We start from the raw sequence: 23,234 nt of genomic DNA, 5'->3' as shown, positions 1-23,234 counted from the left end.
TCACAAATACAACTTTATTCACCTTTTAAAAAGCTCTAAAAATATATGGTAACTATTTTATTTACTTAGTAATTCATTAAAACGTATTTATTTAAAATTTACTTTAGATAACTTCACACAAACTGAATGCCAGTACTCTAGCGGCAGTTCACGCAACTAAAAAGTTGTATTTAAACTTCAAACAATAAATACGCCAGTATCTTGTTAAGTTCCTTTTGAATTATTGGCGATACCATTTCATCCAAGCCTTCTGAGCTTGCTGTAATAGTGTCAGCCAATATTTCGGTTAATAATTTTGATATTTCACTGCTCATGTTTTCATCGTTCATGAGTCCAGTGATGAAAACCTGAAAGCAATCAAATAGTGTTTCGATACAACATTTTGAAACAACTTACATTAGCCGCCTCAATTTCCAATCCAAAACTATTCTTATCCAGAGTAATTACGTTACAATGTTGTCCCGTCTCAATCGAAAGACTAAATATAAAATTATCCAGTTCTAGGCTAAAAATATTCATAATAATAATAAAAATTCTGATAATAAATACAAAAAATTATATTAAAATTACGCTAAAATGCCACCAAATGCCTGAGTTGACCCTCCAACGCTTCCATTTATAGCATAGTTCGATACAAAATAAAGATCATTGAATCTAACACTGATGCTCGCTTTTATTGGGAAAATATCTTCGGTTATATCAATTTTCACATCGGTGACGTTAAAATCACTCAATCCTTTAAACATGCCATGTGATAAGCCAATATCAGCCCTGAAAACAACAAAAAAAACAATTAAACTGCAATGATAACATTAATTCACTTACTCTATTAAGTCTGGTAGATTTAAATTAAACGGTAATGCATCCAGAACTAATGGATCCAATACTGGAATACCCATTTCAGGTACACCAGTTATAAACAAAGCTTTTGCTTCTTCCAGCACACCGATGACAAGATCTTCATAACGTCCATATGGTTGTGGTTGTTGTAAACGTGATGGAAGAGTGTTATTAACAGCAGCAACTACAATATAACACTCTGATTAATATTTTAATAGTTTAATAAGGAATAATTTACATTTATCCTGCAGTTTGCCAAAATAGTTGTTATAGAATGAAATAGCAAGAAGTAAGAATTTGCCTTGAATGGCAACCATTTTGAAATTATTAATTAAATAAAGTATGGATGCAGAAATTTGCAGAAAACTGATATTAATTTATTACTATTTTGTATTTATATGTCTGTGGGTGCTAATCACCGGTTTTATCTAGAGCAGAATGCAATAAATCAATATAATCTGCGGATATACTTTGTTTTTCAAATACAATAAGCTAAAGAGGTTAGCTTAATATATTATAACCTATAAATAACTAACCTAATCTTTAAAATGAATGAAAAAAACATTTAAAACAAATTCATTGTTGTTTTTGTAGTTTTTATCATCATAAAAGACATTAATCATATCTGTAATCTGTTAATTACTCTTTATGATACATGATTCAACTTTATTGCAGCTTGATTCCGGTTTAAATCCCTCTATCATACCTACACACATTCCAAACAAAACTTACATAACCTTCAAGTGCAAGATGTGAAACCCTAAGATATTACAAATAAAATACTCGAATATTATTTCACTTGTGTTTAATCAACGTGTAAATCTCTACTCATCATGTTCCGCCGAATAAAACACTCAATCAAACTGCGCCACTTGCTCTGCTGCACAGTACTAGTAATAATACTGCAATTGTTTGGTGTACTACAACTACTCTTCGAGAAAGATTTCCACACAGACTTCCACTATCCCTACGATGGTGACTTTTCCTACTCAGCATATCAGCTCCGCATGGGTCTCAAACCCGACATTCCACCAATCAACCAATACAACTATGCATTCATCCATGAGCTCACTGATAAGTGCAAAACAAATGATCCCATACGCATTGTATACCTGATTAAATCATCCCCAGAGAATTTCTATCGACGGTCAGTAATACGCGCTACCTGGGGATACGAACAGCGCTTCTCAGATGTGGAAATACGAAGAGTCTTCATGCTTGGCTACAGAGATGATCCAAATCAACAGCAACAACAAGAAAAACTCAATCAGGAATCTGCAAAATTCGGCGATATTTTACAAAGCAATTTCACTGATGTTTACTATAACAATACAATCAAAACAATGATGGGGTTCAAGTGGGCGGTGCAACACTGCAACACTGCGAAATTTTACATGTTTGTTGATGATGATTACTATATATCAACAAAAAACGTCCTTAGATTCGTTCGCAATCCAACAAACTATCCGGAATATATCAAAGGATCACTAAAAAGTAAACAGACGATAAATCACAGAAGAAGACGTCAATTGGTTGATATGGAATTACCGAATGATGTGAAGTTATACGCTGGTTATGTGTTTAATACGAAACCATTGCGGCATTACTTCACGAAATTCTACATTGGCCTAGCTGAATATCCATACAATCGATGGCCGCCGTATGTAACGGCCGGTGCGTATCTGTTATCGCGTGAGGCGTTGATGGAGATGTACTACGCGAGTTTTTATACGCAACATTTTCGTTTTGATGATATTTACGTCGCGTTGCTTGCATTACGCACAAACATCGAGCCATTCCACTCCGATGAGTTTTATATGTACAAAAAAGAATATTCGAGGGATTCTTACACGTTTACAGTGGCTTCGCATGGGTTTAGTGATCCGGTGGAGTTGATAACCGCGTGGAATGAGCAGAAATCTGCGGGCAATGCGTAGATTTTAAGAGTTTAGATTGTTGTGGTTGTACATGAATAGCAATAATGCTTGCACCTCGAAATTTCAACATTTGTGATGATTGTAATACATATTATGATGATATTAACTGATTATTTGTTAGTTTTTAGTGGTTAAGATAAAAGTGCATGACTTATGAGACATTTCAAACATAATGTATTGTAATTGTATTGATTATGTGATATTTAGTACATATATCAAGTTTGAAATGGAACTGTTTAACTTATGCTAGTCTTCCATATGAATATGTAATGATAGTGATAATAAAAGTTTGTAAAAATATTCTTTGTTGGATTTATTAATTGTATACCTTTTTAGTTTTGGATAATCTTGTTGATTCTAGTTGGATTGCACTGAGGAGTGCTTGAGATGTGTCTAAAATCTATAAAATGTTTATATTATGTTTATTTGTTGTGGTTTTATGTGGTTTTGTGTTTTGTTTATACCTTTTTGTATCCTTCTTCAGTTTCATTGATAACTTGATCATAGGAGGATTTAAGTTTGTTGCTTTCATTCAGTTTTGAATTTACGATGGTTAAATCATCTTGGAGTGATTTTATTTGTTGTTCTAATGTTTCTTTCTGTGTTTGTTGGTGATATATGATGTGGGAGAGTTCTTTTCTGCGTTGTTTGAGTTCTTCTAGACCTGTTTTAAAAGTGGTGAATATAAATATGAGGTTAGAAATGTAAATATGTGTAGTTTATGTATGAATATTTACTTTTTACGAGTTCTTGGTTGAATGTTTGTAGTGTCGCTCCATGTTCAGACATATTTAGCTATTAGTTTAATGTTTAATTTAGTAATTGTATAATAGATGATTCTTAAACAACACAAACGTTATTTATGAATTTGCGTATGGTGCGGTTACAGGTTGCGGCTGGTTTGGATAACATTTTGAAAGAGATAAGTGGCGCCACCCACGGGCGTAGTATGAACTACTCTTGGCATTGCTCAAAAGTTTCCAAAGTTTCACGAAATATACAATATTTGTGTAGTCCAAGTACACAACGTTTTGTTGCCAACATTGTGCGTTAAATATTCTCCTAAATTTATTTATTTTTGCGTGAAAATTATCTAGAAACCTGTAAGAATAGCTTCCAGTGGAGAGAAAGCACAACGTTTCTCCTATTTTTATAGTGAAAAGTAGTACTATGGTAATGCTACTCGTGAAGCTCAGATTTAAGTTAGGAGCATGCGCAATGTAAATAATATCCGGATGGCAATAGACTCAATGGCGGATGAACTTACGCACATTTGAGACGACAACCTTGATTACAATCTTTTTATCACAAATATATCAAAAAACAGACATCAAATGACCCGATCTACATCGAAAACAAATCTATTATTAAGTTTATCAACCTTTTACTTTCATTTGCAAACTCGTGCGAGTTTGCCACGCAATTTGCTCGCAAAATAAAATTGCCATTAAAAGTAACGCTAACTGTAATTATACAAAACGCAAAACTTTGTTACATAACACATACTCACATAACTAACAAGTCATGTTAAGTTAGTTACTAAAACTAAAACGCAAATCATCACGATCAGCAATGATTTGGCATAACTTTCAAAAAATTTTTACATATACTTAAGTCTTAATTTACTTATAAATTCAGTAAACTTATTAGAGTAATCTATGTTTACCTAAATATCAGTGGTCAAACAACTTCTCCAAGGTACAATTTTGTTTATAACAAATCCCGGAATTAATTGAACAAGAAACCTTGTAATTATCATTGAAAAACATTAAGTTACCATTTTTCCCGTTATAAAATGAATTTTTCAATATTTTTATAAAAATTGTTTTGTTTACACGCAAATAATCCATCTAATTTGTATAAATTTAATTCCTCTCACTATAAAATGTGCAAAATCATTGCTTATACAATAAACAACCGAAAAAAATAAAAAATGGCCAGGAACCCATCTAAAACTAGCATCGCAACCAACACCAATATATCAACTTGCTGATTCACGCTACTCATGGCGAGAGATAAACAAAAATCATATTGAAATGACTTGCAAGAGACACTGATTATTAGCAAGATAACCTTGATACACACACGTGTATTAGTAAAGTCAAGTACATTCATAATCATCACGCTCAGTACGGCCCTGATATCGCAACTTCTATTTAATGATCAGCAAACATCCCGATCAACTTTATTAAGTATCAAACTCTCAAACAACGACTTCCAGCCTCTAAAACATAAAAAATATGTTTAATTAATAATTTTACTAAAAAATAATAAAAACTAATTCAAAATGTTTGTGTTAATCGCCATTATAACCATCATAAGCGCATTATGCTACGTCTACGGGAAACAAACCTACAGTTACTGGGAGAAACGGAAGATATTGACGTATCCAGGTGCGTCACTTCCGTTCGGCAACCTGAAGAACATCTTCACACCAAACGCCAGCATGATGGGCCTGCAATTCCAAGATTATTACAATTACTTCAAAGAAAAGGGTCTTAAACATGGCGGAGCATACATTTTCCAACAACCTGTCTACGTCCCGGTGGAACCTGAACTAATGAAGATGATTATGACTAAAGATTACAGTTATTTCGACGAAAAAGGTATTTATTTCAATGAGAAAGACCAACCGATCAACGGACACTTATTCAACATCGGCGGTGATCGCTGGAAGAACCTACGTGTGAAACTAACCCCGACATTCACTTCCGGTAAGATGAAGACAATGTATCCATCGATTGTGGCCTGCAGTGTGCCTATGGTTGATAAAATCGAAGAACACGTCAGAACTGGTGAACCTATTGACATCAAAGAAATGTCTGCAAGATTTACCACAGATGTAATTGGAACCTGTGCGTTTGGCATCGATTGCAACTCATTCAAAAACCCAGACTCGGACTTCCGGTACTACGGCAACAGATTGATCAACCTCACCTTACAATTCAAAATGCAGTTACCTTTCACTGCTGCCTTCCCCAAGCTGGGTGCCTGGTTGAAAATGGTCAACTTCCCGCATGACATCGCCAACTTCTACACGAAAATCACAACGGAAACAGTTGAATACCGTGAGAATAATCAAATTAAACGCAATGATCTCTTACAGTTGATGTTGGAGATGAAGCAGAAGGCTGAGATTGGCATGCAGGAGATTGTCAGTCAAGCGTTTTTGTTTTTCATCGCTGGATTTGAAACCTCTTCATCCACAATGACACATTTGATGTTAGAGTTGTGTATTAATACTGATTTACAGGAGAAAGCACGCCAGGAGGTCCAGAAAGTCCTAAAACAACATAATAATGAAATGACTTATGAATGTGTCAATGATATGAAGTATTTAGAACAATGTATTAATGAAACATTGAGGAAGTATCCGGCTTTACCTGTTTTGAATCGTGAATGCACCAAGGCGTATAAAGTGCCTGGAACTGATGTGGTTTTAGAGGAAGGCACCAAAGTATTCATTCCCTTGATGGGAATACATTATGATCCTGAGTATTATCCGGATCCGCAGAAGTTTGATCCTGAGAGGTTCACCGAGGAGAATAAGAAGACTCGTCATCCGTATACATGGATGCCGTTTGGTGAAGGACCCAGAATTTGCATCGGTAATTAATATTTTTATGTTATTTATGGTTAAAATTATTAATTTTGTTTGTTTTTTATGTATTAGGTCTTCGTTTTGGTGTTTTACAAGCCAAAATAGGTCTGATTCAACTCCTGACGCGTTACCGCTTCACTTTCGCGAAGAAAATCCAGTATCCAGTCAAGTTTAAAAATGGCGTCTTGGTCCAAGCAGCGGAAGACATCATTTTGAACGTGGAAAAGTTATAAACACGTGATTTATACATTGTATTAGTTTTAACATGGTATAAAGTGTATTTTAGCACTTAAAGTGATAAAAAATTATTCAATTTCAATAAATTTAGTAATAATGTAAGTTTGAATGTGTTATTATTGTCCGCCATTACTCATTCTCATAGTCAATGCTTCTTTATTGTCACAGATGAGTTAAGTTTGCATATTTTATAGAAAACAATCCTTTCAGGACACTTAAATACATTTAAATACAAAAATTTCGAAATTGTTGAATAAATAAAATTGATTACTCGCTGCAGGTTAGATTTAAATACATTACTCGCTCAAATATTGCATCTTAAACCTTTCCACGCAACAAATAGACCGGTATTTCAGTAGTTTTATAAAAATTCTAACGTTACCATCAAAATAACCCATTTTTTAGACATCACGAGTTTCACAAACAAAAAAATTATGTCAAATAAATAAAATAAGCACTTATTCAGGACTAAATGTCCTTCAAAAGTGCTGATCATTCTCAAATACGATTAACAATTTAAAAATTCATATTGGTTCAGTTTTACCGTTTAGTAGTTTTACTTTACGCTTGAAAGACATCCTCCGCCATGTTTGTGTTCACATTGTGCGTGTACGGCGAAGTGAAAACCCATGGGCCCATACCATAAACAGGAGACACTACATAATCTGGATTGTAAGGTTGATAGGTTCTGCCGACAAGATAATTGGGACTTGCGTATTGTGAAGGAGTAAAATCAGCAGGGAAGAACATTTGTTGCGGATAGAAACCTACTGGTGAGACAGTCGGTGTTATCTCATCCGGTGTGCACAAGTTGGAAGACTTGCGGGGCATTGGCATTAGATTGTAATATGGAGCTGCTTGAGGACTTATCATTATCAGTGGTGACTGATGTTGAGGTTGCAGTTGTTGAGGTTGTGGTTGAAGTTGTGGTTGTTCATACTGCTGATGCTGTGGATGATGTTGTGGTTGTTCATATTGCTGATGCTGTTGTTGGTATTGATAAGGATATTGAGGGATTTGAATATGTAGTTCTTGATTATGATTATGATTATGATTGGGATTATGATGTGTCGATTGCTGTGGTTGTTGCTGATATGGCTGGTGTTGTTGTTGGTATGGTAGGTGTTGCTGCTGTGGTGGTTCCCGAATTTCCGGTGGACCATTTAACCATCTATCTAAATCGTGACATGTTTCATTGTTGGCGTTACGCACGCGTGGATCCGCACCCATCATGAGTAAATGTTTGGTGAAAACAGGGTTTTCGTTGAGTGCAGCAAACATTAAAGGTGTTAATCCTTACAAAAACAATTAAAAAGGATCAATAGAAGTGTTATTGGATTTAGAATTGTACTAACCTGTGTATAATGAAATTGATTGCACGTTAAATTTGTTACCAATCAAAAACTTAAACACGTGTTCGTGTCCGAATAGAATTGATAACGATATCGGTGAAAGTTGATTTTCAAGTGCTTGTCTTGACACTCCTCCTTGCAATAAATGTTGTAGAAGAAGATTCACCACGTCCAGGCTACCGGAAGCCACTGCCATTAAAAAGACGCTTCCTCCTAAAGTGCAAATAATGCCATTTTACATAGTATAAAAAATAAAAACTAACAAACTAAGAAAGTAATCTTACCGTATTTGTTGACTTTAGTAGCATCTGCCCTTAAGTCTAACAACACTTTAATAGCTTCTAACTGGCCGAACCTCGCCGCAAGCATCAGCGGTGTTAAACCGTACGCATTCGGCGTGTCGATTTTCGATCCAGCTTCGAATTTGGTCAGCTCGTAATGCTCGCCATTAAGTGCAAGCTTATGCAGATTAGTGTTCTTCGATTCGTCAATTACTTCAATTATATTACCGTCATAAATTGCACCCATTATTTAATTATTCGCAACCGCAGTTTGATATTAATTTAACACGTGGTTTTAAACCGGTACACAAAATGGCGGATGTCGGCAAGAACGCGCCGTACGCGTAAGAATTTAGTTAGTACATCCGTTTTCTATCGATGCGCAATAAAGAATAGAAGAGAATATTAAAGAGAAGAGATTGAGTTGAAAGAGATGACATATTTGAGTCAACTGTGCATGCGCAAATTGATAAATCACATAAACAAAGAGAAAGGGTAAATATCACTTGCGCATTCAAAAATCGCGTTGTTTTCAATGATTTAAAATGTAAAAACGATGATTTTCAAGCCTGTTCAATGAAAAATCATCATTTTCATGTGAAAACAAGATAAAAACACAAAAATATTATCTAATATCATGATAACAAAGTATTTTTTAAAATAACTCATTTACTGTGCTATTTTGTTGTAACTAAAATTAAAATATATACAGTCAGTTCATCAAAGTGATACAATAACTAATACTTATCATTAAAAATTTAACATGGTCAAAATCGAAGCAAAAATCGCGCACTGAAACAAAAATTTCAACGCCATCCATTATGTACATACAATTTGAATACAACGTCGTTCAAAACAGCCACAAACGGTCAGAAACCAAGATTAATACTAATCAAATCAAATAAATATACTGAATGCACAGCAATTTGGCACGTGTGATCAATTTTCATCAGTTTCATTTTAAAAATATGTAATATATACGCATATCACATTCCAGTCTCGTATTAATTTTGCATCGGAAAGATAACTGCGTGTGTTTTTACATTATCATCCATCTTGTACATTCGAATTGACTCCACATACGCACAGAAAACACGCACACAGAGGCTCACGCCGCAGATCACAAATTTGTTTGCGAAAAACGCCGTGGAAGGTGTGTTAATCAATCATATTCGACATGTTAAAACTTGTAAAGTTCAGGGATGGATGTATTAATTGCAATAGTTGTGTTAAAAACTGGATCGGTAGACGCTTTATCGCAAAACAAACAATTTTTAAATATTACCATGGACGGGATGTGTTAGTATATCAATATTGTATGTGTAGACAATTAAAAATAGGAATGTGATGGGTTTTTGTTTAGTACAGGAGAGAAAACTGTTAGAAAATGAGCGCGCCTCGGCATTCAGACGGACACGCAACCAACCACACATGAGGAGCAATGTGTCATAGATGAATAAATAAATAGGAATTAAAAATTGATGAGGGAAACTGAGCAATTACTTTCGCACCAGCTCAGTATCCGAGCCTGAATCAAGATTTGCCTTTGCAATTTTGAGCACCTGACTGGTTTTGTGAATCTGTTTGCAAATATTCTTCTCCACTTCACGTTTGCGTTGATTTGCCTTGGCGAGCTGCGTCAGAGTATCCTCGAGAAGTTTGTTTGACTTTTGTAGTTTTTTCTTGAGCAGGTAATTCTCGCTGTGCATTTCTTTGACTACACGACCGCAATTATCATTACCTACAAACAAAAACAAAATAAACATCATTAAACATCCCAAAAAACAGTTTAATAAATAAATCATACCGCAGTTCTCATTTGAAAGACGATGTTGGTCAAAGTTTTCACTCATCGACACTGCCAACTCAATAGATGGCTGAAGTGGTCGCACGGAGACAATGTTAGCATCGAGACTTGAAAAACGTCCCTGATCACTCTCAATGCCCAAATCCGGTGATGAATTCGCTTGGTTTCGCTCAGCTTCATCGACATTTTCGATATTTTCATTGTTACGCTGATAATTCCCGAAAATATCATTGACGTGATAATTTGGTTGACGATAGAGTTGATTCTTAGACAAATACATATTCAATATTCTTCCTGTGGGAGTAGCAGGCGCTGAGTGAGACTTATTCGATTCGGAATTGCATTGTAACTTGACAATTTGATTCTGTAAATCTGCATTGAGTGATTCTAAACTGCTGACTTTAACTTCAAGATGTGATTTTTCTGTTTCTATCGCATGTAGTTGACGTTTAAAGTTATCTTTCAACTGCGCAAAATCATTCTTTAGGTCAGCAACCTGTGTCTCAAACAATTCCTCGCGATCATGAAACTGTTTCAGCTGTGAATGTAAACTCGTACGTTCTTCTTCACTATTTGTCCTCTCCAACTGCAATTGTGAGTTTTGTTCTGTCGCAGTGTCGAGTTCCCTACGCAACTCATTCAGGTTATTCCTAAACGAACATTCGGAATCAAACAAGTTTTGTTTCAGACACTTTTCGGAAGCCTCCAACTGTCGTACCTTCTGCTCAGTCAGTTTTAACACATCCTGAACTGATTCCAAGTCTTCAATCATCGCTTTGAGTTTATTCATCTCCGACTTTTCAACGTAGTCCTTCTCGTATTTATTGGCAACTTCCTCGGCAGCCTCCCGAATACGATTGACTTCACGCTGCGCGTTGAATTCAATTTTACGCACGCGTTCTTCAAAATCTCTCTCAAGTTCCACCCTACGACGTTGTACTTCCTTTTCTGCGTCGTCTATAAGTGTAGATGTAGATTTTGCATGATTGAACTCAACCGATAATAATTTATCCTTAATACGTGCGATTTCTTTGAGTGCTTCTTCAAGTTTACCCTCCGCCATCTTGCTTTCTTGCTGAGCTGTATTTTTCTCAACTTCTAATTCATGCACACGATTTTCAAGGAATTTGGTTTTCGTCTCCATAGATTCAATCAGCATTAATTTATACGACTCTAAATTCTCAATCTTTCCACGCAGTAAAACAACTTCATTTTCAGAAGACAACTTAACCTCATTCGCTGCTCGAAGTTTCTCTTGTAAATCTTTCGTAGTGCGTTGTAATTCAGCGCGATCATTCAAAGTAACTTCAAATTGTTCCCTTTCGCTAGTGTAGGCAGTTTTCAACGATTGATATAAATTATCCAGATCTTTATACTCTTTATTCAATGTAGAGTTGTTATTTTCAAGCAGGCGACATTTCGCGCAGACATCTTCGTACTTTTTCGAAACTTCCGCGTATTTAGCTTCGATTTCTTGACATTTCAACAACGTACCATTGAGTAACTCATCTTTTTGATTAAGTTGTTCAGTTAAACGATTCTCACTACTCACCGACTTCTTCGATGGAGTTCTAGAAACAGGCCGTGCTTCCATTTCGGTGGATTCACTGATCATTTTCACTTTTGGTTTGAGAACTTGGTCATCCAGACCAATTCTTGCTTTACTCACATCCCGATCTGGTTCGGACCATGATTCACTGTCAGAATTATCGCATTCTTTAGTTTTATCATTCAATTTAAGCCGTAACATAATTTCCTCAGCAGAAAGTGGTGTATTTGCAGCTGTGCCACTAATATCACCAATCTGATCAAGCAAATCAATCTGCCTCATGGAATTCAGAGACATTCTCTGTGACAATTCATGATCACGAATCTCCACTTCGCCTTTAAGTTTGTCAATCTGCGCGCGCAACACGCGAATCACTTCGGATTGATCATTACTCTTGACATTCAAATGATTCTGATACGTTAAGCTAATATCATCAGGTACAATACTCAGCGTTGTCAAATTATTACTCAAATCTAAAGTTGTTTCCATTCCCGCATGCGCATTCGTAGAATTTAATAGTTCTGATATATTACTTAACTGTAGCAAACTCTGATCGCCAGCCATCTGCAGAGTAATCGATAAATTCCTTGACAAATCCAAACTTTCCTCCACTTTTTGTTTTAGCATCTTATTTTGTTTGAAACCTAAGAAACCAAGTACAGACTTCTGTTTAAGTAGCGTATCCAAAAAGTTTGCGAGTTCTTCAAGGCGTTTTCCGAGTATCGCACAAACTTCCTGCGTTTCAGCACGCAGTGCGTCACTCAACTTCAATTCTTCTTTAAGAGTCTTGTTTTCTTTGACTGCTGTAGCAACCTGTGCATTCAAACTGTTCACTTCAATGAGTAAATCATTTCGGTCTTCATTGCTCGTATTAAGTTTCTCTTGAATTTCATTACGTTCTTCATACTTTACTTCTTCCAACTCTTGGATTCTCAGCGTGTATACAGCATTTGTGTTTTCTAATTCAGCGATTTGTTTCATGAGGTTAGCAATCTCCACATCTTTCTTGTCACAATTTGTTACATACTTCTGCAGGCGTTCAATCTCACGATTTTTCTGCCATAGCTCCATATTAACAACACTCTGGAGATCATTCGTTCGCTTCGCAAGTTCCTTCTCTAATTTATCAATCTCACGATCTTTTTCTTCTGATTCTTTAATCCAGAAACTTATTTTCTCATTACCAGTGTCTGTTTTTTCTTTAACACTATTCCCGGATTCATTATCAGGCGTATTTACTAATTCATACTCTAAATCAGCAATGCGATTCTCTTTCGCTTTGTTATCCTTGTAGAGTTCTTCAAATTTACGTTCAAGTTGCTCAATAAAAACGTCTTTTTCATGCAGAGTATGAGCTAGTTTCTAAACACACAAAATAAACAAATAAAAAATTATTTTTTTATTAATAAATCTTAAAAATGATTAACAATTCACCTGTTTTTGTAAATCTAATTCGTTGATAAACTGTTTGTACTGTTCCAAGAGTAAGTGCGGATCGTGCTCATCCACCGACTCGGCCCGCTGCGATAAATACAATAACACAATGATTAATTAATACAAAAACAGCTAAAACTATCACATGTGTTAAAATAAAACGCAAAAGAACAAAATTTGCATGCGTTTATTTTACTCTCCAGTCTGCCAATCATCAAACAAATATAAAATATATAAAAATAACTTCGAAAAAGAATCCATCTGCTACCTGCTCAAAACAGTTGTAGTTGTAGGATAAATAATTAGTGTTTACTGTGTTAATCGCAATAATTCATACAAATTTTGTTAGTGCAAGCGTTTCAAGCGTGTTACACGGTTTGCGAGTGCGAATTATTCAGATACTTTGAGACGAGCTCGCAAGTTCCCACCATGCGCGTCCAAAACTAAAAAAGAAATTGAGAATCACTCAATCTGCTTAATGACTCTCAATGTCTCATCAAACGCGTATAGTTGAGTTACCCTTACCACAAAACACAAAAATTATAAGAATAACGCAACTGAAACCAAAGCTAAACGTAAATTAATAAAGCACGATTGTGTAATCAAATAAAATCTATGTGGGTGTGTGTGAGTATTACGCGTCTGGCCGATTTCTGACAAATGCACGACGAAAACATCGTATTACTAGCGGGCAGCGCCTCACAATGCACTTCTATCTTTGTCGACAGACATGCTAAAGTGCTAACGTTAGAATTTGACTAAATTCCACGCAGCAACTTCTATGAATATCTACCGCGCGCAGTGACAATTTGTAGCCGCGCAAGAGACACGAATTTCAACTATTCAGGACGCGCGCGCGCGGTGCTATTTTTAGCATCTCCCGTGTGTGTGCACACACACACCACTCATGCAAATCAATTCGATTCAATCAGCGCTTATTACCCAACAACGCGCATTGTGTCGCCCGGCTCGTTTTCTTCTTACCAACTACTACATCAACAACTCTACTACTAGCTGCGTTTGTTTTAAAAGCGTGCGTGCGTACCTCAGTGTCCGACGTCGGTGCGGCTGCAGTGAGATTAAGCTCGGAGACGCGCTCCTGAATCGTCTTCTTCTCCGCTGGTATCTTCACCATTCGCATATCGTTGATAATGGCGTCGCGTTTCTGCAGCGACCTCTGTAGGTCATCAATTTCTTTCCCGTTTTTCTTGCGTGTCTCAAGCATTGTTTGAATAATGCGACACGCTTTCAGCTGATCTTGTTCGAGTTTAGCCACATGATTTTTGTACTTAACCAGCTCGGCGCATAGTTCCTGCGCGCCGAGATTTTGATAATGCACCTCATCGAGTAGTGGCGCATTATCAACATTATCAGCATCGTCGTCAGCGGACGCGACGCTATTGCTCTTCGACTTAAAATTTGGCGATTTCGACGGCTGCAGCCTCAACGACTTTGGCGCAGGCGAATATTCTGCATGCGGCGGCGAACTTCGCACTGAAATAGACGAGCCGTCAGTAAATTGCAGCAGCGCCTTAGGGGTGCTGCTCTTCGGCGACGCCGCAATCACGTCCCGTTTACTTTTCACCTCGTTTACAGCCGTCTCCAGCTTCAGCTCGAGATTACCGACTTGCGTCTTGTACTTTTCAATCGCATGCTCCAGCTCGGTGATCTTGGCGTTGCGATTGGAAATCGCCGCGCGATTGCGTTCATTGCGCTTGCATTCGGTTTCATACAGCGATGTGCCTTCGGTGTGCAACCGCTTCAATTCATCGATACTCAAGTGCAAATCTTTATTCTCACTTGTGGTTTGATCGAGTTTACGCTTTAGCGAATCAACATCGCATTGTTTGTTGCGCAACTCCAACTCGAGGCTGGTTAATTTCGTTTGTACTTCGCTCATGCTTCGACACTGTTCGTCCAACTTACAGAGAGCCTCGCGTAGTTTATCCTCACGTTCACTGAGACTATTCTGGAGTTCTTCGATGGTTACATGCGTTGTGGGCAACACGTGGTCGCCGTGTTCCATGTGCAACTATAAACACAAACAAAACATACAATATTTTCTGTTATTTTGACAGAAGTTTAAAATGAAATAAAAACTTACTTGTCCTTCAAGGTCAACAATGCGACTTTCCAACCGTGCGATTATCTCCTGTGAATCCTCTTGCATATTCATCGCACTGCCAAAAAAATCCCTCTCACGCAAATCAACCTGCGATTGCATTTCCTCCTGCAGCGCATCATACTGCTGCTGTATAGTCTCGAGTTGATGTTTGTAGTTTTTAACATCACGCTCTTTCTTTTCGTTTTCCTTGCGATGCTCGTCCTCTTCCAATTCCATCGCTTTGACAGCCTGACACAGTAAATCTTGTTTTTCTTGCACTTCCTTCTTCAGACTCTCCAGCTCCACCTAAACACAAATCATTTATAAATAAATGACACATGTCTTAAGCTAGCATCATTAATTTCACCATAAGTTCGATATTTTTCTTGACAGCATCCTCCTGGTCCATATTACTACCCATGCGCTCCTCTAGAAAATATATGCGCAGTTTCAAATTGAAATTTTCCTTGCGCAGGCCGCTCAATTGCTCCTCGAATTCTTTGATTGAACGCCCGCGCGAGCCGAGAATGGGTGATCGCAGTCCTGCTGAATCTGAAAATAAATATTAAATTAATATTTAAAGAAATAAAATGTTAAAAATATTAATTTAATAATTAAACCTTCAACAGATGTTTCTTCAGTATCTTCAGCAGATTGTAAATTAATATTTTGCTTCCCCTCATCGTTATTCATATTTAGCATTGATTTAATAACGTCCTTAATGTAAAACTGCGCCATGCGCGTTCAACATTACAAGAATTTTATATTTGACACAAAAATCACTGTCATTTAAACACAATTTTCTTCTTATAAAAACATCAATTTTACTAATGTGCGCAGTTTTCATTCAATTGACTTTTTTGCGTAAAAACTCAAGATATAAAATGTGTAAAACGCTCAAAATGCATAATTTTTCTTTTTACATTAGTGTATTAATACACACTGCGATATCGAATGCACCACTATCAAATCTTTGACATTTCAGAGTGATTATAAACAGCCAAACAACTGAAAACTGCAATTATAATTCGCGATTTGATTGGATATCATTTTTGACACACTTTGTCATGACCGGAAATCGGAAACGGTGAAATTTGTACCACCGGGTACCACTATAAACTACTTCACGACTTCACAGTTATAGTTATGTGTTGTATTATGTGGTTGTTGAGTTGAAATAATGTTGGAGTGATTTACCAATCAAATGTGAAGCATTGTCAAAATGCGCAGGCTTTTATTTTCGATTTGTTTGCTGAGGTGCGGCGCTTTGGAAATATTACCGGAAGCAAGATGAGCGTTTGTCTTAATTAAGTTTAATAGATCTATGTATTATTTATTTATCTACATGCGTGAGTTGTGTATGTTCTATTAAGTTCTTTGTTCGTGGTTATTCGATCGGCAAACCACAAATAAAAATATCAACTGATGTCACGCGTTATTTATTGCACACATTTATGACATAATTAAATGCAATCAGAATTAAAATTGGAGTTTCTGCGTTGTTAATGATAAAAACGTTGGGATTTTATATAACTACGATGTCTAGAAGATAGGAAATAACTTATTAAATATCCAGTATGTTTATTAATACTGTGCATTTAATATTTACAGAGATATTATAGTTTTGTTAAAGAAAATCACACCAAAATAGCAGAAAAAACTGATCCGCATTTCGTCGTTACACAGAATTTGTCGTTAAATCCAGGCTATACTGTATTTAAATGTGTCGATAAACATTTCTTTTAATGAATGAAACAAAAATAAAACGTGTTGAGCAATTTAAAAGCCTTGGCCCATATCCGAACATTCCCCTCACATTGGTCAATAGTCTGAGAATTTTCCTCATTAAATAATTAGAAAAATTAAAAGAAGAACAAGAAAAAAATTAGAGTTCAAATATTAAACTCAAATAATTTAAGAAAATCTATTTTTACATGCCACGAGGACGAAAATCAAACAAAGATATTATGTCCGCCGAGTAAACACTTTGTCCCGCCACGCGCGCAACGCCAAAGTCGCAAATCACTGTTGGCAAAGATTCAACATTGACAATATTCAAAAAAGAATCTCCACGCGAAAAAACCATCGTGCCAAACCTTTGAATCCATGTTTATTTGGCAAATATTATATCAATTTTTATGCCTAACTTAAATTTATTAATAGATTTTTATGTTTCAAATGAATTATAACTTACACAGCGGTGTATCTGCGTCCAACGTCACTTCTTCCAGTTGACTAGGACTCGTACTGAAACAAAAACCATAAAAATAATTAATAAAAAGATTTTTAACTAAATTTTTTCAGTAAATTTGAATTTATGTTACATTCGTGCTTTCATAACATGAAGTTCTTTTCAGTTTTTCAGTTCTTCACTACCTGGCTTTTATAACAAGCAGAAAACCCAAACAAAGCAAAACCCTCGTGCGCACTTAACATCAAAGACACTTTGAACATACTTTGCGCACAAGTGTGGAATTGAGAGCAAGATAATAATTTCCGACAGAGTTTATACCTGTGCAAGTAATAAGCACACATAACACACAGCATAGCAGACATAGAGGCCGCCGAAGAAAGCGCCGCACGCGGGAATGGTAAATGCCAAGTTATTTTCGTTGGCGGCGATCGAAACGCATCAGTGCACCACCTTTCCTGCTGCATGCATGCAACTCGTCCAGCGACGACGTCGCGACGCTCAACACACAAACTCCTCTCACACATATATAGGAAGGTAGGCATAAAGTTTTCTGATCCGGCGACCTCAGCGGTAGCGACAGTAAAAGCAGGAAAAGATTAAAAAAGTTGATGCAAAGCGGGCGGGCGGGAATGGTCTCTCTTCTCTCCTGTGTGTGGTGTTTATGTGAGTGTATGTGCAGGCATGCAGCACGACGCGCATCAGGAATACTTCAAAAATGTCGCGTGCCTCCGTGCGTAATACAGGACTAATGCTTTTTCGGCAATTAAGACGATTTTAGCATCACTTCCGTGTTATTATTTACGATCGAACACGTTTACCACGCTGCCAACCGCACGCATTCTTGGTGCATAATATAATTATGTGAAAAATGACGACGAAAACAATTTAACTACAAATAAACACAAATTTATTGAGTTAAAATTATTACTTTTAATAGTTATTGCCATTTTAAACACTTTTAGACCATGGAAAATATCAATAAAGCGAAATATGTGAAAAATAAAATAATTTGTAACACAACATTTAAATTTTTCATTTTCAAATTAATTAAAAATAATGAAAGCTTCATCACCATAAATTTATCTCTCATCACTAAATTCTTTCTATTCTAATTCCGGTATTCTTTAATTTCATGCATACGCTTCTTTTACCCATTGAAAATAATTCTAATTATCCCTTTTTCTCATTGCGTTTATTTTTAATCCATAAACTACCAGCTTCCTCCTGATGGTGTGTTGAATGCCTTTTAAACATATTAGAACGCGGCAGCTGGCCGTTTTCCTCCAGTTTATTTCCTCAACAACATTTTTTCATTCATTGCAGTAGTGGTGTTCATTGGAGGAATTCCCGCACGCGAGCTTAACGATTACGTCTCACTGCGTGCGCGAGAACTTTAAATCTTTTTCGTGGGTGCGTTAATGTTGTTTTTATTTTGGAAACAAGTTCTATTTTGGATTAAAAGATGAAAGCTAGTTATGCGCGCGTAGGAATATTACAAATATAAATATTTTGGGTAGTTTTATATCAATATTCAGTAGATTAATCTTTTTTTTTATATGAAAATGATAGAAATTTGCGTTTTTGGTTTAGATTTTACGTATTTTAACAATTTCTAAAGTGCGCAAATTCTTTTAATTAAAATAATCATTTAAAAATTTTTAAAAATTTCATTAAATGCCAATTTTAATAAAAATAAATATAAAATACGTTCATTGACTGATTAACAAGTCTCATCTTGTCTAGTCTAATCCCCAAACAAACTCTACACTCATACAAAAAACGCTAACAATTTAAACTGCAATTATATCAATATTAATAGCTATATTAGCAACATAAACACTAATATTATCTCCTCAAACGTCTATTTAAAGCCCAATCGTAATCACAAACATAAATTACATAAGCGCACGCTCACCATAACCAGCATAAAGTAATATTCATAAAGATAACCCTAACTACTTCTTTCTATTAAACTTCATTCCTCCGCTCAGAAAAAAGGAAGCTCCAAACTACAAAACATTAAGATAACAAAGCATGTACATATGGTGCATATGCAGTGTGCGTGTTGCTTTCTTTTGAAAGCGTCTGCGCGTTGAAAAACTGAAAACTTAATCAACACAGTAGTGTGCTCTGGAAGCACGCCGTAATTTTATTAATGAACGATGCAACCGGACATTGTTTAAACACACAGTCGCCATTAACGACACCCCGACGGCCGTAAATTGTTTGTCTAAGCGCATTTACGCACGCAACACGCGCATCTCGTGTACGCGCATGTTTACTTAAATATAGAAGATGAAGAAGATATAGATGTAACTCTTCTACACGCGTGTGCTACACCAAACAGTGAGATCTGTTTCTGTCGTGTTAATCGCCCATGTCTAGACCTGAACAATAAAAACAAAATGGACGCGTAATTTTTCAAGTTTTTGGATAATTACGCCTAATTATAAATATTAATTAAGAGTTTCCTCAACAGATCATAGATATTTTAATATTATTCACCTCTAGAAACAATAATTATATTTTTATCCCTTGTAATTTAAGAGTTACAGATGATTTTTCTAGAATTCTTCTATTTTTCTCTTAAATCACTAATATATACTTCATTTTCAACAGAAAAAAGCAATATTTATGCAATATCTGTCAAATTAAAGCCCGCCTGCTTGTCTGTCACATATTAGTAGCCTCAGATTGAAGCCATAAAAGTTTCAGCAGCGCGTAAAGATTTAAAGATACTTCACGGCGACGTACGATTTGTTGCACAAATATGAAAACAGGAAACGTTCGCTCCTCTCGCTATGTTTAGATTTAGAATCCGCACCGTGCACCGGCATATGACGGCATAAAGCAAGCGTGGAGGATGTAGATGCGGATGGTGGACGTGACTGCTACTGTATACTTCAAGAAAAGAACCAAGAAGGGACCGATACTGCACATGTGCAAACCAAACCGGAAATTTGACAAACGTAAAGCTGCATATTGAATTTCAACCCTTGGGACTATATTACAACACAAAATATGATTTTGCCCATGTAATCTAGGTACCGTAATATAAAGAAACAAAAAATAGCAAAATATTGGGATTTTCAGAGGATAGGCATCTGTTTAATCTTTAGTAAGTTGGTTATAAACTCAATTTCTCTAGTAAAAATGCCGGTACATATTTCATGAAGTCTTAATATGAATTCCGCGTCGCTCAGTTATATTCACTTGTGTTTTGTTTAAATGATTTGGTAGTAATGCAACGTGCACCCCAACAAATTAGCTAAAAAATCGTGCTTAAGTTATAGAAATTTACATTGCAATTTGTAGAGATGTTGAGATCATAATTACAACAATATTTCAAACTAGCTTTAACCCGCGGCTTCGCTCGCGACTATATAAAATAATGAAGTTGCTTCCGTACGCGTCTGCAGTCACAGAAGAAGTAACAATGAAGTAGAATGGCGGGAAGTTTAAAATGGCTGAAAGTATAGTCTATGGAAGTATAGTGTACAGTCTCCATAGTGTAGTCAATTGGATTTGATGTTGACGTAGCTATCGGTAATACAGTGTGATAATACAGTATGATGGTACTATAGTACTTAGTTTTGAGCTTCATTGCTGGAATACTAGATGGCGTTAAAGTAGTCAAATAGCCAGATGCAGAGGTATTATTGGCTAAACAATTTCTTTATTTTATATAAAAAATAATTTTTTTATTAAATAAAAGGTAGCCTATAACCATTCGGGGACCACTAAGAATATGTGTACAAATTTTCATGATGATCGGTTAAGTAGTTTTTGCGTGAAAGTGTAACAAACATCAGGACATTCGCATTTATAATATTAGTAGGGATGATACCATCGATGTCATGTCTTTGCAAAAATATTCTAGGTCATAATTGCTAGAAATAAAAATATTTTTCGTCGTTACCCAGAAATTGTCGTTATAATCACACTGAATTTGCATACAGAAGTAAATTTTCTGAAATAAAACTCGATGAAACCGCTCGAGTTTTGATTAAATTGACCTCGCCGCTTAGTCACAAAACGCCACTTGTTACAATATACATTATTGTATTCATTATACACACCAACCCAACATGCTCAAACAAAAGCGTGCATTGCAATTATGGCAGTAATTCACAATCTTACACATTCAGCACATTCAGTAATTGATTACGAATGAATGCGAACAATTGTCGCTGCAATCCGATCCACTTACAAACAAATTTAATCAATCACAATACCAGGGAAAGGCTTCCTTCAATTATCTACTTGTAAAAGCAGATTTAACAAAAAAATAAAAGCATTACGTGGCCATTCCACACACCACAGATTGTTTATAACTTACAGCAGCAGAGTTTATAAAAGTGGATGCGTCAGAACAGAATCAGAACGCTTTTAAAGTTAAAGTAGAGTTCAAAGGTCATACATATTAGTACAACAACCCAACTGTTCTTAAACTAAAACTAATCACTTTAACCTTACTACATATCATAAAACTGATAATAACTACATATAAGTACATAAATATTAAATACACAATGTCGCCATATTGAATAAAACTCAACCAAACGGAAATACAAATTAAAAACGACATAAACGTTGCATTTTATAATTGTAACATACCAAAAGGGGCTGGTAGGAGATGGAAAGATGATGGGCCGACGCGGAGGACTCCGCATCCCTGAGAAATTAAACACGGACGACATGTTGTTCCCTGTTCATCCACCAAACTAAACAAAATACAATCCAAACGAGACGCGCACGCTAATTTACATTACAAAATCACATTGCCCGGTATTCAATCTTGCGTCTTACGTCCTTCCCAACACCATACTACGCAGAAAACCACTAAATGTGCAAATCATTTTAGATTTTATTTTTTAAATGCAAAAATTCTGCACTCACTTCTATTTTTTATATAAATTATGGATGTATGTGTAATGTATGTGGTTAGATCACTTATTAAACAAACATTTAAACTAAACTACGAAACACACTGATAGTGAATTTGATGACGAATGCTCTGCGTGACTGCTAAACGCGCGCCCGTTTTACAACTGATGGTGATGGCTGAATATTATTCGGATGTTGGTTGTGTTCACTGTGCGACGTCACAGTCTCTCCGACCCTATTCCCGTCACATCCCGGCCCGGCCCCCTAAACGCGTGCGTGCGCTTTCATTCGCATCCTTTTCTCGTCGTGCTTATACTTACACCTCTGCTTTGAGTTTTCGTTCGGTACATGTGCCAGCTTTTATAACGCCTGCGCAGTTGTATCCTAGATGAATTTTGTTTTTGAATTCAAATAATCAACAAATCTGACATGAAGTCAGCTGTGATTGGTTCATTGGTTGACGTTCACTTGTTTTATTTTCAGTTTTATATCTAACCGTCATGTTATTTCATTTTTGAAATCAGAAATCACAATATTCATGCAGAAATATATAAATCAGTTATGTGATTATGATATATTACTGTTTTGTACTTAACTATTACTTGCAATATTTGAATAAATCAATAATATAAATGAGATGTATCTAGGTTATGTTTGTATTCAAAACCGATGAGATTATGTACTTACTTTGTTGCTTCGTCCATGATAATGCTGAAATTGTCCACTGCATTCGTGACACTGTCCATCGTGATAAAAACCGATTACTTGTAAATCATTTAAGGCACAAGAAAATTAAAAACCCGGTATTGATTGCACACACGGGCGATAAAGCGTTAAAAACCGTTGGGCGACGTTTCAAACTTGTTGAACCGATGTTGTGATGGAGTTGTCAAGGCACCTGATACACAACTCGCAGAGGGCGCTGCAATCACAATACAATTTAGCCAACTTATACATGAAATGTTTAAAAATTAACAAATTTAAAACTACTATCAATCAAATCTAACAAAT

At 36.0% G+C, this 23,234-nt stretch overlaps 6 protein-coding genes across 9 annotated transcripts; 2 read left to right on the top strand and 4 right to left on the bottom strand.

Annotated features, from left to right (window-relative positions):
- Nucleotides 1–42: 42 nt before the first annotated feature.
- LOC135796358 (uncharacterized) lies at nucleotides 43–15,707 on the bottom strand. 2 transcript variants are annotated; one of them, XM_065308356.1, is made up of 6 exons: nucleotides 15,704–15,707; nucleotides 1,079–1,165; nucleotides 826–1,024; nucleotides 571–771; nucleotides 397–505; nucleotides 43–347 (listed from the first exon to the last, which is right to left on the bottom strand). In XM_065308356.1, exons 2-6 carry the CDS (start codon nucleotides 1,155–1,157, stop codon nucleotides 171–173), a joined length of 765 nt encoding a protein of 254 aa, XP_065164428.1. In that variant the 5' UTR covers nucleotides 1,158–1,165; nucleotides 15,704–15,707; the 3' UTR covers nucleotides 43–170. The 2 variants fall into 2 exon arrangements, with proteins under 2 accessions (XP_065164428.1, XP_065164427.1); XM_065308355.1 differs by lacking the exon at nucleotides 15,704–15,707 and having other exon boundaries at nucleotides 1,079–1,238.
- brn (beta-1,3-galactosyltransferase brn) lies at nucleotides 1,528–3,077 on the top strand. Its single transcript, XM_065308353.1, has one exon. The coding sequence runs from the start codon at nucleotides 1,674–1,676 to the stop codon at nucleotides 2,775–2,777; it is 1,104 nt and encodes a 367-aa protein (XP_065164425.1). The 5' UTR covers nucleotides 1,528–1,673; the 3' UTR covers nucleotides 2,778–3,077.
- LOC135796362 (uncharacterized) lies at nucleotides 2,112–3,939 on the bottom strand. The gene is made up of 5 exons (XM_065308359.1): nucleotides 3,515–3,939; nucleotides 3,242–3,441; nucleotides 3,106–3,177; nucleotides 2,389–2,760; nucleotides 2,112–2,327 (listed from the first exon to the last, which is right to left on the bottom strand). The coding sequence occupies exons 1-4, from the start codon at nucleotides 3,564–3,566 to the stop codon at nucleotides 2,716–2,718; spliced, it is 369 nt and encodes a 122-aa protein (XP_065164431.1). The 5' UTR covers nucleotides 3,567–3,939; the 3' UTR covers nucleotides 2,112–2,327; nucleotides 2,389–2,715.
- On the top strand, nucleotides 4,950–6,717 carry LOC135795885 (cytochrome P450 6a2-like). The gene is made up of 2 exons (XM_065307689.1): nucleotides 4,950–6,385; nucleotides 6,451–6,717. The coding sequence occupies exons 1-2, from the start codon at nucleotides 5,065–5,067 to the stop codon at nucleotides 6,609–6,611; spliced, it is 1,482 nt and encodes a 493-aa protein (XP_065163761.1). The 5' UTR covers nucleotides 4,950–5,064; the 3' UTR covers nucleotides 6,612–6,717.
- On the bottom strand, nucleotides 5,367–8,645 carry LOC135795887 (putative POTE ankyrin domain family member M). The gene is made up of 3 exons (XM_065307690.1): nucleotides 8,252–8,645; nucleotides 7,971–8,180; nucleotides 5,367–7,910 (listed from the first exon to the last, which is right to left on the bottom strand). The coding sequence occupies exons 1-3, from the start codon at nucleotides 8,493–8,495 to the stop codon at nucleotides 7,177–7,179; spliced, it is 1,188 nt and encodes a 395-aa protein (XP_065163762.1). The 5' UTR covers nucleotides 8,496–8,645; the 3' UTR covers nucleotides 5,367–7,176.
- On the bottom strand, nucleotides 8,862–23,115 carry cnn (phosphodiesterase 4D interacting protein centrosomin). Of its 3 annotated transcripts, none has more exons than XM_065308331.1 (8): nucleotides 22,911–23,115; nucleotides 17,337–17,389; nucleotides 15,510–15,694; nucleotides 15,143–15,448; nucleotides 14,084–15,070; nucleotides 13,039–13,125; nucleotides 10,056–12,966; nucleotides 8,862–9,989 (listed from the first exon to the last, which is right to left on the bottom strand). In XM_065308331.1, exons 1-8 carry the CDS (start codon nucleotides 22,967–22,969, stop codon nucleotides 9,748–9,750), a joined length of 4,830 nt encoding a protein of 1,609 aa, XP_065164403.1. In that variant the 5' UTR covers nucleotides 22,970–23,115; the 3' UTR covers nucleotides 8,862–9,747. The 3 variants fall into 3 exon arrangements, with proteins under 3 accessions (XP_065164403.1, XP_065164401.1, XP_065164402.1); XM_065308329.1 differs by lacking the exon at nucleotides 22,911–23,115 and adding an exon at nucleotides 21,954–22,523; XM_065308330.1 differs by lacking the exons at nucleotides 17,337–17,389; nucleotides 22,911–23,115 and adding an exon at nucleotides 15,763–16,163.
- Nucleotides 23,116–23,234: the final 119 nt, after the last annotated feature.

This window comes from Atheta coriaria, unplaced genomic scaffold (assembly GCF_025399875.1).
Source record: "Atheta coriaria isolate IRGN ID8LTWV9N9 unplaced genomic scaffold, Caltech_Dcor_3.1 hic_scaffold_7_pilon, whole genome shotgun sequence".
Classification (NCBI taxonomy): domain Eukaryota; kingdom Metazoa; phylum Arthropoda; class Insecta; order Coleoptera; family Staphylinidae; genus Dalotia; species Dalotia coriaria.
The sequence above is the reverse complement of the archived record's forward strand: the minus strand, read 5'-3'. Positions and strand labels throughout refer to the sequence as shown.

Coding starts and splice junctions, on each gene's coding strand:
- LOC135796362 (XM_065308359.1), bottom strand. CDS start 3,566: ATGTCTGAACATGGAGCGACACTACAAACATTCAACCAAGAACTCGTA. Junction 3,178..3,241: donor CTGAAGAAGGATACAAAAAG/GTATAAACAAAA, acceptor AACATTTTATAG/ATTTTAGACACATCTCAAGC. Junction 2,761..3,105: donor GATTATCCAAAACTAAAAAG/GTATACAATTAA, acceptor CATTGCCCGCAG/ATTTCTGCTCATTCCACGCG.
- LOC135796358 (XM_065308356.1), bottom strand. CDS start 1,157: ATGGTTGCCATTCAAGGCAAATTCTTACTTCTTGCTATTTCATTCTAT. Junction 1,025..1,078: donor TGGCAAACTGCAGGATAAAT/GTAAATTATTCC, acceptor GTTATATTGTAG/TTGCTGCTGTTAATAACACT. Junction 348..396: donor TGGAAATTGAGGCGGCTAAT/GTAAGTTGTTTC, acceptor GATTGCTTTCAG/GTTTTCATCACTGGACTCAT.
- LOC135795887 (XM_065307690.1), bottom strand. CDS start 8,495: ATGGGTGCAATTTATGACGGTAATATAATTGAAGTAATTGACGAATCG. Junction 8,181..8,251: donor TACTAAAGTCAACAAATACG/GTAAGATTACTT, acceptor TTTGCACTTTAG/GAGGAAGCGTCTTTTTAATG. Junction 7,911..7,970: donor ATCAATTTCATTATACACAG/GTTAGTACAATT, acceptor TGTTTTTGTAAG/GATTAACACCTTTAATGTTT.
- brn (XM_065308353.1), top strand. CDS start 1,674: ATGTTCCGCCGAATAAAACACTCAATCAAACTGCGCCACTTGCTCTGC.
- cnn (XM_065308329.1), bottom strand. CDS start 22,036: ATGTCGTCCGTGTTTAATTTCTCAGGGATGCGGAGTCCTCCGCGTCGG. Junction 15,695..17,336: donor GGACGCAGATACACCGCTGT/GTAAGTTATAAT, acceptor ATTTATTTTCAG/ATTCAGCAGGACTGCGATCA. Junction 15,449..15,509: donor AGAAAAATATCGAACTTATG/GTGAAATTAATG, acceptor ATTTGTGTTTAG/GTGGAGCTGGAGAGTCTGAA.
- LOC135795885 (XM_065307689.1), top strand. CDS start 5,065: ATGTTTGTGTTAATCGCCATTATAACCATCATAAGCGCATTATGCTAC. Junction 6,386..6,450: donor AGGACCCAGAATTTGCATCG/GTAATTAATATT, acceptor TTTATGTATTAG/GTCTTCGTTTTGGTGTTTTA.